The 15,538-nt window shown below is 38.4% G+C and overlaps 1 protein-coding gene across 1 annotated transcript in view; it reads left to right on the top strand.

The window, feature by feature from the left end:
• The window catches only part of adgrl1a (adhesion G protein-coupled receptor L1a), a gene marked incomplete at both ends in the record, with an annotated part of 98,718 nt that overhangs the window by 40,218 nt on the left and 42,962 nt on the right, over window positions 1-15,538 (top strand). Inside the window, one exon of the mRNA XM_079401896.1 lies at window positions 8,197-8,211. Coding sequence (XP_079258022.1) covers window positions 8,197-8,211 — 15 coding nt within the window. The remainder of the gene's footprint in view (window positions 1-8,196; window positions 8,212-15,538) is intronic.

Genomic DNA, 15,538 nt, shown 5'->3' on the forward strand with positions numbered 1-15,538 from the left:
GAACACGTTCCGTGCCGTTATTGGCGTGTTTACTGCTGACATATGTCCATTTGTTTGTTTATTTAATATGTAAGGATTGAGGAATAAGGGCTACTGCGTTTAAGGATGTAGCTTGGCTTGCGGCTTCTGACAGACTCCTGTTTGTGCGTGAGCCTTCATGATAACAGCCATACGAGACAGATTCAGCCAAACTGTCTTACATGCACACACACACACACACACACTTAAAGACAGAGTCAGTATGCCCGCCAACACACCCACACTCATTCGCGCACAACCGCGACCGCAGCCAACATGTCAAAGTCGGGTGCTGAGTGCCAGCAGGAGTCAAACTTTCTGGCCCTCATATCCACAGAGCTCAGTGTCTCCGAGGAAATGACAAACAGGCAGCTCTGCTCCAAACAGCGGCCCATAAAGACAAACAGCAGCGCCTGACTCAGTCAGCGGAGATTCGCTCGAACTCCATACAGCCTGAGGCCATGTTGGCCAAGAAGCATTAATGCATCCACGACCTCTGTAATACGTCCTCATTTGCTCTTGTGACACAAATCTGTTTAGTCCAGTCGGTTGGCATCTCTCCTCGGTGTCTGGTGTTGTTTTGCATTATATAACAAGACTGCACACATTTGATACTTGCGCTTGCTTATCTGATAACCTTAGCCAGGTCAAGAAAAGGCAATCAGATGCGTTTAAAGGAATGTCGTCTCACAATAGGCGACTTATGGGCTCAAATGGAGCAACAGCCAATCAAACTGGCTAGTGCCTTGGTGCTTTAAGAGTAATTTCGTGGTCTCTTCATGCCAGAATTACAGTAATTACCAGATAACAATTACTCTGTGCTGTTTACATCCTCGGAATCAGACGTTATTCATGGCAATGCACTTCCTAACAAAATGTGGAGTAGGTGGCTAGTCAGCCCTTTAATGCTAAAATAAACCATATTTAATGTCCGTGATTTATGTTTTTATTTGTAAACTTTTGCATTATTATATTATTTCTAGTACTTATAATTAAATATATTAATTAAAAGCAGAATTATATAGAAAGAAGTACACAGTCAACTCTTTAATGCACAAAGCATATTTAATATCTGTGATTTATTATTATTATTATAAACTTTGCATTATTATATTATTTATATTAATTACAATTAATTATATTACTTAAAAGCAGAATTATGTAGAAAGAACCACATTCAACTATTTTATACTAAAAGTAAACTATATATAATTATTATATTAAATTGTATTTAATTATATTTAATTTATCTTTATTTTAGCAAACTTCGCATTATTATTATTATTGTTACAGTTCAATTATATTAACTACATAAAACTTGTCAATGTGCATTTGTAAGACTGTAAGTTTATAAAAAATAATTCTGTGTGTAATAATAATAATTTTTATGTTTGACATTTGGAATTGGATAATTGTAAAAGGGTATTTAACAGTGACTGTAATATGTATTTTAAAACATTTATTCAAAAGCTTTCACTGTGAACATGATCCACTAATGTTTGACAACCACAAAGAAATACATTTTCTCACTTGGAAATAAATTCCACTTGTTTTATGTTATGCAATATGATCAAATCCATACATTTTAAGCGTAGCTGAAATGCCCAAATAGTTTTTGCAAATTATATTGCACATAATATTACACAATATGTTCAAACTTGCCATGCCGCTGTAGGACTGCATTTCTTCACCCGAAGCTAAGAAAAGTAGATGCAGTTGTATATATTCAGTGCACATCCTGACTGCATTTGTTTGTTTTATTTTAGCCTCATAAATCCTTAGAAGATTTTTTTCTAAGGATGTAAATGTGAGAGAAAATATTTTAGTGGGATTGCAGTCCAAGCTCTTCAGGAAGTGTTAAACAGTGGGAGTATGTATGAGCACTAGGTGTTTTGGTGTAATTTGGTCTTTGTGAGAGAGAGACGGAGAGCTTTGAAACGCCGCAGCTGAGAGTCATTAATATGTATTAGGCCTACATAATTCCTGAATCTCATGAATGTGCGTGGAGTGACATGCGCAAACAGTTTGCCGCTGGATTTGTCTCCAACTCCACCTCGTGATGCCAGAGAAAAGCATGAGAAATGTTAGCGTGGAGACACGCTCTGGTGGCGATGCGAAGCACGCGGCGTCTGCTGGCTGTGCTCCTCAGGTGTGTGTTCATTAGCGTCTCTCATTATCACATGAGTAATTGATAGCATTGCTGAGACCGCTGGGCTGAGGAGGCTCAAGGGCCACAGTACTTGTTCACCAGTGACAGGCAAATAAAGCTGGAAGCCACTGAAAGAATCAAACCGAGTCCGCATGCACCAGCGCTTGACGTGTTTGTAATGCGCGAGTGTTTATGTTCGTGTGATTGTGTGGATGTCTGGGTCTTTTTCTCTACAGGTGGAAGAGGAAACGTGAATGAGTCAACTAACACTTTCTTTTTCTCTTTCTCCCCACATTTCCATCACAGATTTATGAAGAAATGTGCCTGCGGCATCAATCACATTCTTGTCTATCTATCGTTCTGTCGTTCTGTCTTTCTGTCTTTCTGTCATTCTATCAATTCATGTACGGTATCTGTCTGTTGATCCTACTTTCTTTCTTTCTTTCTTTCTTTCTTTCTTTCTTTCTTTCTTTCTTTCTTTCTTTCTTTCTTTCTTGTACTATTGTACTATCATTCCATATATTGTGTCTATCTATCGTTTCTTCTATCTACCTATCTATCGTTCTATCTATCATTCTGTCGTTCTGTCATTCTATCAGTTCATGCACTGTATCTGTTCTTTCTTACTTTCTTTCTTTCTTTCTTTCTTTCTTTCTTTCTTTCTTTCTTTCTTTCTTTCTTTCTTTCTTTCTTTCTTTCTTTCCATATACTTTCTATCTATCTATCTATCTATCTATCTATCTATCTATCTATCTATCTATCTATCTATCTATCTATCTATCTATCTATCTATCTATCTATCTGTCATTCTAGCTATTCTTCATTCTACCATTCTTTCTTTCATTCTAGCTATCATTCTATCTTTCAGTTGTCTATCTATCTGTAGGTCTATGCATCTATCCTTCTGTCATTCTATCTTTGTGTTTCTGTCTTCCTCACTGTCTTTCTCTCTGGCTCAAGGGGGAAAACACTTTTGGTATGACTCAAATCCAGGTCACACAGAGAGACGGCACATATGCCATGGTCCCTCAATGAAGTCTCATATGAATCACCATTGTTGAGGCATCTGCTCAGAAAGAGAGAGAGAGAGCTTGTTCCTTCATGCAAAGACCAGTGCATAATGTTCTCGTCAGATTGCATCACCCTGTTAAATCACACACACAGAGGGATGTCTCTGTCGGCAATTTTTTTTATAAAATGAAACGCTTTGCATTAGTTCTGTTATGTCACCCTTAGGGTGAATAAATTTCTGTTGGAGTTTTACAGGAAAAATACTAGAATCAAATAATTTTCATGACATTTACTTTCCTCTGTTTTGTTCTGCTGATGCAGACAACATTATGCTAAAGTACACTGTCAGTATATTTTATGTGACTGAATCTACAACGCCGCCACAAAATGAAACCGTTTTGATTTTGCAGTTTAAATTTAATGCAATTAGAGTAAATGCAGCACAGAAAATACATAGACAATAATTCTTTCCAGTTTGCTGTCCTTGCTGGTTATGCAAAACGTAGTCATTCACTTACGAATGAGATCATTAATTTATCATTTTAATGAATCGGTCAAAAAAACTCACTCAAAATGAAATGAGAACTGTCGCTGTATCATGTGTACTGTGTAGTTCTCTGCGTACTTGTTGTCATATGAGCAGCCTGTCAATATGTAGATAAAGATACATTCACAACCGGATTTTCCCTTTTGAAATACCTGCTTAAACAAGCCTACACTACCATTCAAATGCTTAGGTTTGGTAAGATGTCTTTAATGCTCAATGAAGCTGCAAAAATACAATTAGAACAATAATATTGTGAAATACTGTTACAATTTAAATTAACTGTTTCCTTTTTTAATAGATTTTACTCCATTACTCCAGTCTTCAATGGCACATGATCCTTCAGAAATCATTATATTATGCTGATTTGGAGCTCAATAAACGTTTCCAATACCAACATACCAATGAGGAAAACAGTTCTGCTTAATTTATTTTTAGAAACTATGATACATTTTTTTAATAGAAAGTTCAATAGAACAATATTTATTTGAAGTAGAAATCTTTAGTGTCATTTTAAACGTCTTTACTGTTACTTATAATCAGTTAAAATAATAATAATAATAAAAAATTTAAACTTTTGAATGGTAGTGTAAGTTGGTTTGCTTCCTAGCCAGTCATTCCAGTCTACCAGCAAAAAAAAAAAAGGCCCAGAACACCTTTAAAACCAGCTCAAGCTTTTTTCTTTCTTTATTTCTTTTCTTTTCTCAGCAGAGTTGTCATTTTGTTTCCACAAAAGTACTAAAAGAACTGCTAATGGAATCGATATGGAACCGGAATCGTTAAGTGGAATCTTTAAGTAACCTAAATTCCTACTGATTCCCATCATTAGTCCCACTGCTCATCACTTCTCAAATGGTGTGAGTGAGTTAGACAGTGACGGCTGCCCGCTGCCTTTATACAGACAGTGTAAGTGTGTCTGTATGTGTGAGATCACTTGAAAAGACCTCAACTTCAGAACCTTAAACCCTCACAGGCTCAGAAACGAGTGTCTCTTCCCTTCTCTTTTCTCCGCTGATCGCTCCATCCCTCTCTCCCTCGAGATCCCCTTCTTCAGATACTCCGGTTTGTCTTTTAGGAGACACAATGGGTCTCAGGGGGGAAAGACGCTGAGCTTCACATGCTGCTTGCGTGTCACCAGCTACAGGCAGACACATGTGTCTGCCTGTAGTGCTTATGTGTGTCAGCCATGGGTAAGGCTAACACTGCTAGCACATCCAGATCGGCGAGACAGACAAGCTGTCACTCAATGTCACACGCTGGCTGTCTCTCTGTCATACACTTCAAAGCTGTGCTCTTACATACAAACACACAGAGTAAACTAAATCCAGAAAGAGAGAGAAACCGAGCAATGGCCAAACGTGTAGTGAGGTAGGAGAACAACTGGAAAGTTGTTAGCAGATGGGTTTATGTGCTTTGTAATTGGTCATTTATGGTCAACAAAGGGGTTTAAATTGGACTAAATGATTGACTGGAGTGACCATACATACTCTCTTGTCCTGCCTGGGATTTCTGAATTGCGTAGAATGTCCTGTTTTTCTGTTGACAAGCTCTCTGAAGTCCTCATACATTATATGTATATCCATTTGCATTGCTTTTACAACAATTGGTTGATTATGTACAATAACTGCACGCTATTGGTTAAACTGCTTTTCAGTCATTATCTTCGGCAAGTATGAAAAGAATAGGAAAACAAAAACAAAACCCAGACATTTTAGGCAATTTAGAAATCCCAGCTTGGACGTCCGGGAATAAGAAGACATATTGTCACCCTGTGGTTTGCTACAAGCTGGTGGGGCTGAGGTTTGCGAATTGTTTTTCAAAAGTCTAAAAACAGTCTATATAAGAGTTTCTTTCTCCTGTTTTAGATAAACCCACCCCAGTTTGATATGTATAAACAAATCAAACTGCTATTAGTTGCTTTGTGTCATTCAAATAATTTCTTCCTCTATGATGATGTGGTCACATTTACAAATTTTCTTGAGTGATATCCAGTCGCTTCAATAACAATCCATGCAATCTGGAATTTCAAATGAGGGCGAAAAATGTTCCCAAACAAATTTCACAATGGGTCCAAGTTGGCCGTGTGGATTTGCTGTAGTGACCAACAAAAAGCCACTTGGTATGAAAGTGACTTGTGTGAGCAGTGACCATAAACAATACACAGTGGACCTTTTCGTGAAATTTTTTAAGGTTATCGCATCATAAGTAGGCGGTTCCTGGTAATAGTACGATGCAGTGTGGAGCAGACATTACTCTGATAGTCAAAATTGCTGGTATATGAGACTAGCACAAGGTTGACCTGGCAAGCTAGTTAGAGTGGGTAAACCGTCTTAGTTTAACTGACCTCTTACCAGCAGCAAACCATTTACCATGTTCCCAAAACAAGAATGACCACCTCAAACTTGCACCTGGTTTTTCCAGCAGGCAGTGGAAACGAAAAGTTCCTCTGTACTGCCGACCTCTCGCTCTCTACTTTTTTTCTCTCTGAAAATTTTTCCTTACTATAATGGCCTCTCTCCTCCTCTCAGCCTGTTTCTGGTTCTCAAAAATGTACCTCAGCCAAGCCGCATGGTCCTACAGACCGCAATCAGTGATTGGCAGCTGTATCTTGATGGATTCAGTAAGTAGAAGCGATAAGTGGTCAAGCTCTGTGAGAGAGAAAGAACAGCTCGCTCGCCGATCCCAGCCGAGCCAGAACCAGCCCCTTCAGGTTCAGAGAGAAATCAGCCTCTCCATCACCTCTCTTCTGTCTCTCTCTCTCTCCTCTTCATCACTGCATCAATCTGTCTCTTTGTTAACCCTTTTTTCCTCCTCACAGCTGCAGAAGACTCCAACTCACTTGGAAATATATTCGAAATGGCATACTAGCATACATCTTAAGCTAGCATACAAAGCATATACTGTATAGGCCTATTTATTTATTTATTTGCATACTAAAAGGTTTTACATTCACATACTTGTGCATAGTATATTTTGGGCCTAAAAAATTGCCATAACACAACCTTGTGGCAATGCTATGAACTTGCGTTGCACTAAAACATTTCGCAAAGCATTGGACATTAGGCGTAGTAAAGATTTTACATTCCCATACTTGTGCATTGTACATTAGCCCTGAAAAATATGTGCTAACCTTGTGGCGATACTAAGAACTTGCATTGTATTATTAATTGCAACCTGGCACATTTCGCAATATGCAACAATTTAAACAGAACTTGCGTACTTGAAACATTTGCATTCATGTACTTATGCATTGCACAATTTGGGCCTAAAATTGTTCACAATAGAAACCTTGTGGCAATGCTAAGAACTTGCGTTGTATTATGAATTGCAACCTGGTATATTTCGCAATGCGTGACAATTTAAATAGAACTTGCGTACTTGAAACATTTGTATTCACATTCTTGTGCTTTGTACAATTTGGGCCTCAAATTGTTCACTATAACACAACCTTGTGGCAATGCTAAGAACTTGCAGTGTGTTTGCGAATTGTGGCCAGTGCATCACAAACGAAATAGCATTTGCGTACTAAAAGTATTTGCATCCAAATACCTAAGAATTTGACACATTTTGGGCCTGAAAATGTTCACTATAGCAGCCTTGTACCAATGCTAACAAGTTGCATTGAGTTTCATTATAAATTGTGGCCTGACACATTTCGCAATGCCTGACAAATAAGATAGAACTTGCATACTAGAAGCATTTCCCTTCACATTCCTCTTCATCGTACATTTTGGGGCCTAAAAAATGTAATATATTCTTGCGGCAATGCTAAGAACTTGCGTTGTATTATGAATTGCAACCAGACACATTTCTCATGACAAATGAAACAGAAGTTGCATACTAGAAGCATTTACATCCACATACTTGCACGTTTGGGACCTAAATATAGAAAGTCAAGTCCAGTATTATGGAATACATTATTCCACTCAGTGTGCTTTATTGCCTACATCTTCGGCAAATGAGCCAGGCCATGCAGGTATTTCAGGTGGAAATTTGCATACTGCGCACTGTACATACTGCATATTGCAAATCTAGTATGCCATTTCGAACATGCATCATGTTCTCTTTCTCACAGCAGCCCAAAGATGCAGAGGCGTGGATAGAGGAATGACAGACGGATGGAGGGGAGAGGGGGTGAAGGAGGGGAAGCGGAGGGGGCAGAGTGTGTGTGTCTGGGGGAAGTGTACGTGTGTCATGTGACAGGAAGAATGGAAGGGGTTTCGCAAAACTTTGTGAAAGCAGTTGAGGCCATTCTCCCCTCTCATTACTCACTCGAGTCATACTCTCTGAAAAGAGCCTACATCACACTGACAGAATGACATGATTTGAGAAAGGATAGCCTTTTATTTAATCTCAATTTTCTCTTTTTTCCTGCACCTGTTTTTTCTTTCATTATCTTCACTCTCTCTCTCTCTCTTTCGCTCTTTCTTTTGCTCTCTCTGTCTTCTCTCTCTTTTTTCCGATGCTTGAATAGAAGTGGACCAAAAAGGTAAAGACCACAATGAACATAAAAACCACAGCTCGCCCCGCCCACCCTCCCCCTCACCCTCCTCCCCTTCCTCTTCCGTTTCCTTTCCTTCCCTCATCCTCCTCTCCTAACCCAGCACCTTGTGTAGTGCTCATGTTTGATGTTTATATCCCTCCTTCTCTCTATCTTTCTCTCCCTCACTCGTTTTCTCTCTTCCTTTCTCTGGTTTATAACCGAACCTCCTTCCAGATTTGGTTCTTGTTTCAGATAACACCGATTCGCGCCATCATACGTACGGTCCTGCATCCACGCACTAATCCTTGTGCACAGAAGACCTCATGCATGCATATCGAACGCGCACACATGCACGCAACTCTAACTTGAGGAAAAACAGCAGATCTCCACCAGCTGTTCTGCTAAAAGTTCCAATTAAGTCTATTTGAGAAATTAATAACCATCCTTTAATCTGATCACTTCTACCCCAAGGGAAACACTCTCACCGACTAAATGCGGCACATGCACGCGTGCACGCTCTCTATTCTTTCTCTCTCGCGCACACTCGCACGAGCCACTTTACGCCGAGCACTCCTCTGCTCTACTTTTCTGTTGGACAGGAAGTCATTTCTCCCACTAAACCCATATCCTCTGCCGACACGCGTACCCATCTGTGCAATTCCACCCTCTTTCATGAGCCATCATTTATTAATTTCTCTATTGTTTGGGATTAATTTTGTATCTGTCCTTTCAGATCCAAAGCGACTCCTCCATAATGTTTGAGACCTTTTTTATTTCTCTCAGACCCTTTTTTGTTTATGTCTTCCTTCCTTTGCTACCTACCTACCTTCCTTCCTTCAGGATAACACCTGTTTTTTCTCTGTACGTTATTTTGGATTAGAGTAACGATTTGTAGAGCTGGTAACTGTCCGACCCCCTGCCAAATGCTCTCTCCCAATTCCAGGTGCTTCAGTGTCTCTCTTTACAAGCTTTCTCTTTTTCGCCATGTCACGTTCTGTCTCTTTTTTTCATCTGTTTCCTTTCCTCTCGGTTGAAATCCTTCCAAATTCTCATGTGTTCATCAAAAGCAGCCGCAGGTTTTCTGAGCCTACCTCAGATCCCCCCTCCACACAGTTCCTCTGGTCCCTCCTCTCTAATTTGTCATCTGCCATTGGCGTCATTCTTCTTTTTAATCCCTTCTGTTTTGTTGTCTGCTTTTGGACGCTGCTCAGTGGTGTCTGTAGCAGTCGCTCCCTCCCCGTGGTGTCTGCACATGTCCAAAGGGGAGGGTACGGTGGCAGTTGGTGTCTCTGTAAGATGGCTGCTTTGTTAGGCAGAGCTGGTTCCACTCACGCAGCCTCGCTCCGTGGTGCCAATCAGCTCGCAGCCTGATTTGGTTCAGCCAGCCAATCACGGAGATTCGGGGCTGCCGTACTTGATCCTCTTGCCAGTCTCTTGAGTATTCAGTTTCAAACTTTTGCAAGACTTGAACTGAGCTTGAACCAGGCAAAATTCAGCCACATATCATCTACAGCTGGCTAAATGATTTGAACGATCTGTTCCAAACCCTAGCGACTGTAGTGAGAATGGGGTCATACTAGCTCTTAAAGATGCCATGAAATGGTTTAAAAGTGCAATTTTCTTTCCAACGTTGACACATGTCCTGTTAAAACAGGAAGTCAGGGCAGGGCATATGTAAGGACTCATCGCTTATTTTAAATAGCCAGTAGCCTTGACATTATGTCACCGTGACAAAAGTGAGAACACAGTAACGTAATAAAGTTTGGGATCAATACTATTATTATTATTATTATTCACATTTTATGCAGATATTATATTTATGCACACATTATAGTGTTACAAAATAGTTCTATTTAAAATAAATGCTGTTCTTTTAGACTTTCTGATCATCAAAGAATCTTGAAAAAAAAAACATTTTCAACATTGATAATAATAAATGTTTCTTGAGCAGCAAATCAGCATCTCTGAGTGATTTCTGAAGGATTATGTGACACTGAAGATTGGAGTAATGATGCTGAAATTCAGCTTTGCCATCACAGGAATAAATTATATTTTAAAATATATTAAAATGAAAAATTTAAAATTTTTATAATATTTAATAGTATTAATGTTTTACTATATATTTTTTTTATCAAATAAAGCCTTGGGCATTAGACATTAAAACAATCCTACCAGCCTCAATCTTTTGAATGGTAGAGTCAGTTTGTAAGCATACACTATTAAATCAAAGCTCGAAGCTAACAAACATAGACTAAAAGCTACAGAAGATCTTAAATATGCTAAATTATTTCAGACCCCACAATGAATACGACCAATGGGGTGTAATGTCATGCTCTCGGGCTTCTGTTTTAAATCATTTATAAATCGCAAATAATATTAAAATCAAAATGTTAAAATCTTCCCCACTTTCACATTACCATTCAACTTTGAAGTCTGTATTATGTGTATTGAGCCAAGAGGTCAATTTGTGACTTTAGATCCTCGACTGGTTAAACGCCTTTTTGTTATACGAACTGGCTGATCAGAGGTTAAGAAATTTGAACTTTGGTTCACAGCAAACCTCCTTTGCATTTGATAACATCCCCTCTCACCCACATATGCATGGATATGAATGGAAATGAACCAATGTAGTCGTACATTTACACTCACTCACACAAACCATGCAACAATTGCTTTAAAAAATTAGACAAAGTTTACCGTTAGCATTTTTGCTGAGCTAGTTACTCTAATGAACAACAATTACAGATACTGAATACTTTTCAGTTCTACACAGACTCAGGTTTCACTAATACTCAACTCTGATTCTTCAGTCAAATATTTTTGTATAATGATGTTAAACAGAATAATTTGACTATTTCCCAACTGATTTGACTTCTCGTAGCACTTCGTAGTCAATACTTAACATCCATTTATTGATATCTTTGGTAAGTAGCAGTGTTACAAGTTGAATTATGTACAGTAAGTCGATAATTATCACAAAATAAACCCTGACACAATGATCAGGACCCTGTAACAATTGACATTTCTGTCACAGAGCCCATTGCTATGGATTCTGACAGAAACGCTTTGTAAAATGTTGCGTAGCGTAGAGGTTTGAACAGAGCAAATCTGTCACTTCCTGCCCATACTCTTCTCACGTGTATTTCCTGACTGCACCATTCAGAATCACATGTGTGTGTGTTTATGCACCGTTCTGTCTCTGTTTTTGTGGGAATGAGTACTAGACCTGATCTGAGATCTGCACCTCAGTGTGAATCTTCCACTCCGCTGATACTGACATCAGTTTACACATCCTCGATGTCGGTCCTCCATTTTGTTTCCTTCCCATGGTGCTGTTGGCGAGTGTTGTGAGAGTTCTGCCCTACATTTCAGAGTGTTCTTACCTGCAATCATGCCACAGCGGACAGCCATCCCCCCTCCCATCCCCTCTCCCGCTGCTTTATCTGTCCTCTCTCTCTGCTGTTAATTATTTCCTCTATCCTCTATCCATTTCATTAACAGTTAACAATTATTTTCATTAACAACATTGTCTTGACCACCCACCCGCCCAGTCTTTTTTTATTACCACCCGTTGGTTTAAGGATCGATTAATTGTCTGATTATGGAATCTTGGGAAGTGCCTTGATGCTGTTGTGCTCAGGGTTTGTGTTTGTTTGAGACACACCACACACACACACACACACACACACATACATTCTCACTGTTTTTCACCTCTGGGGCAGTGTTAAAGGGATAGTTCAGCTAAAAATAAAAAAGCAGTTACCTTGCAAAATATCCATGCTTCTCTTCTTCAAATGAAACTGAATAGTGACCACAGATTTCCACTGGTCCCCATTCACTTTCATTGTTTGAAAAAAAGCAGCTTGAACATTTTACTACACATTTTATTTTGTGTTGCACACAAAAACGTCAGACAGGTTTTGATTTTTGTTATGTTAGCATTATTTATATACTATTATAGCATTAATGTATTGAATTACTTTTATTTTTTATATTTTCAGTTTTTATTTTAATTGTAATGCAAGTTTTAATAATTGTATCTGCTTTTGTCAGTTTTATTACTTTTTACATTTTCTATTTAACGTAAACATTTTATATACCATAGTATTAAAGTTAAAATTAGCCTGTGTGTTACTCACTCTCAAGGCATCCTAGGTGTATATGACTGCCTTCTTTCAGTTATCATTGCAGTCGGTGGGTGTTTCTGTTGAACAGTCCACAAGACGTCAAATAGAGTGTGCACATCCATAATAAAACGTGCCTCACATGGCTCCGGGGCGTGAATAAAGGCCTCCTGTAGCGAATCCATGTGTTTTTGTAAGAAAAATATCCTTAAATTATTGTCAAGGTGGTTATTTATAAACTGTTATAGTAATAATTCATATTTCAAATTTGCTTTATTTTAAATTTTAATTTTAGTCTTTGTCTGTCTTTCTGTCTGTCTGTTTGTCTGTCTATCTATCTATTTAAATTTAATTTAAGTTTTTCTATGTAATCTACATTTTATTTTGCTTTATTTCAGTTACCGGAAATTGTTTTTCAATGATTTCAGTTTTAGTTAAAGACAACAACACGTGAACATGAATGTGAATAAATGAAGACTTTACATTTTTGGATGAACTATCCTTCTAAAACAGGGCAACAATTCAAGTATAATCTACACACACACACACACATTTTCACATGACCTGGGTAGCCGCTCAGCTGGGCAGTAAGAGAGCTAGGAGAGACTGTGCGTGTGTGTGTGTGTGTGTGTGTATTGTTAAAGCTAAAGAGCCGAAGCGTATGCAGGTGGTCACGAATTTCAATGAGGGTGTAATGTGATGTAATTCAGACACAGATAGACTCTTTTGGACAGAACGGCTGGGAGAGCAGGCCCAGGGGACAGAACATGATCGAGCGAGCACAGAAAAGAAAAATGTATCTGTACATTGTCGTTGTCCTTTTCAGTACACATCCCTCAGGTGTACAGTTGCTATGACAGCCACACTAACACAATATAGTGAGTCTTAATTCAACTAAAGGTATTTTTAAACTCACATTCACACATAATCAATTGCACACATGCTAGTGGCATCCGTGGCTATTTTTATTGGTGCAGCTAGTTTTATTGCTCATACTCAGGGGCAGTGATTTGAACAACCATTTAAAGGAATAGTTCACCCAAAAAATAAATTCTGTCATCATTTTACTCACTCTCATGTTGTTCCAAACCTCTATGACTTTCTTCTGTTTAACGCAAAAGATATGTTTGAAGAATGTTAGTAACCTGTTTGTTTGTTTGAATGGATGTTGTTTTGTTAATCTAAAGACAGTAAAAAGTTGATCACAAAAAAGAATGTTAGTATCCAAACAGGGGTGTGTTTCCCAAAAGCAACTATGGTCACAAGTTCTGTCATTACCAATAGAGTTCAGTTTTGGGAAACGCACCCCGGTTTGGGTGACCACTGACTTTCTTTGCATGAGAAAAAACACTGAAACATTTCTCAGAGTTGCTTCTTTTTTAGTTTTTCTTTTTTTTTTCGGTGAACTATTCCTTTAATTCCTCTCTTATTTTTATTTTTTGCCAATAAAAATGAATAATGAGCAAAAGTAACTTGAGCTAAAAAACAAGCAAAAACCCATAGATACAACTTGTTAAACAGAGGTGTGCTATTTTTTTAAAGAGCATTTAGACTTTTTAGACTTATTTTTAGAGACCAGAAAAGCCTAACCATTTACTGTCATCATTTAGTCCCACTCATATGTTGTTCCAAACCCTTACAATTTTCTTTCTACTGCAGAACACAAAGGAATATACTTGAAAAAAGGGACCTCATTGATTTTTATTGTATGTCAAAAAAGACACGATGACATTTTTCAAAATATCCTCATTTATGTTCCACAGAAGAAGTCATGCAGGTTTGGAACGACATGAGGGGGAGTGAATGATGACAGAATATTAATTTTAGTTGAACTAAGCCAGTAGGAAACCACCCAGAATAACTTGGCAACAGTGTAGTAAAGTGCTAAAACCCTCTCCAAGCACCCTAGCAACTGTTTAGCAATGGTTTGACGTATTTATGGGATCAAAAATATCCTCACAATGTATTTATATTTGAATTTCAGGTCACTAATCCTAAATAACAAGAACATCACAAGTGTCCTAATGAATCAGATAGCTATATACACACACATATATACACACACAAGAAACACAATTTAATAAATAAATAAATGTGGAAATTGTTAAAAAATTATGTGAGGATTAGGGAATAGAAAATATCATTATCTTATTTTGAAAATCATTACACCTACGGAAAGTCCTTGAACGATTGGAGTAGCAATAGTTGTGTCCTGGAATTGAGTGTTGAAATATAGGAAGGCTTTTTGTACACTCAGCCTATGTATTTGTGTGTGAATTTGGATACAGTATGTGTGTTTTGAAGGATGTGGATGTTATTGAGGTGAGTCTATCTGTGTGTGTGTGTGTGTGTGTACGTGGAATAAATATAGCACATGTTTCTGTCTTACTGCTAACCCCTTGCTGTCCAGGACACAATCTGGGAGCCCTTCTTGTCTTTATCAGATTAATCCTAATTTTCATTTCACAGGAATAACCTTTGACCCTTCGCCTTTTTCATCCCTCTCTCTGCTTCCAAGCACACAGCAACACTTCCAACAACCTTTAACCATCTTTCTCTCTTTCTTGCTTGCATTCAGATGCACAAAACGGCAGCATTTTACACCTACCTTTCTTTTCTACATCTGTCTCTCTCTCTCTCTTAAAAACACACTGACTCTCATCCACATGCTTAACACACTTGCTGACGTAAATAAGCACACAACGACCCATTCAGATTTGAAGAGGATGCCCAGTGCCACACAGAGCTCTGCCCCCTGTTGGCAGCACTTTGTACCTGCCATAACAGGTGTAGGATTCAATTAAGCAGCATGTTCTCGGCAGTGAGGCAAGACAGTTAGACGCCGCAGCGGGACAGCCTGGAGGAGCCCTGACTCTCACACAAATGCACACACACCTGACTACACGCAGTAGTGGATGTAGTACATTTTGCTCCTTCATTTCTAGATTCTGCCTTTCCCATAGCTGCTTTCCACCTTCATTTTTTAGTTTCAAATATTGTCTATAAAGATTGTGAATAATTATTTCCGAGTTTAATAATTCAGGTTGGCCATCCTGCTCAGAGTTCTGGAGAGATTTATGAGTAATGTGACAGCTGCATTGCCTCAGATGTTTTTCCTTAGTTTCAGAAAGAGTATGTGAGACAATGTGTTTTGACATATGGCATTAATGTGAAACACTTAGCTTAGAGTTTTATTTTGTTCATGTTGA

Source organism: Barbus barbus (assembly GCF_936440315.1).
Source record: "Barbus barbus genome assembly, chromosome: 4".
Classification (NCBI taxonomy): Eukaryota; Metazoa; Chordata; class Actinopteri; order Cypriniformes; family Cyprinidae; genus Barbus; species Barbus barbus.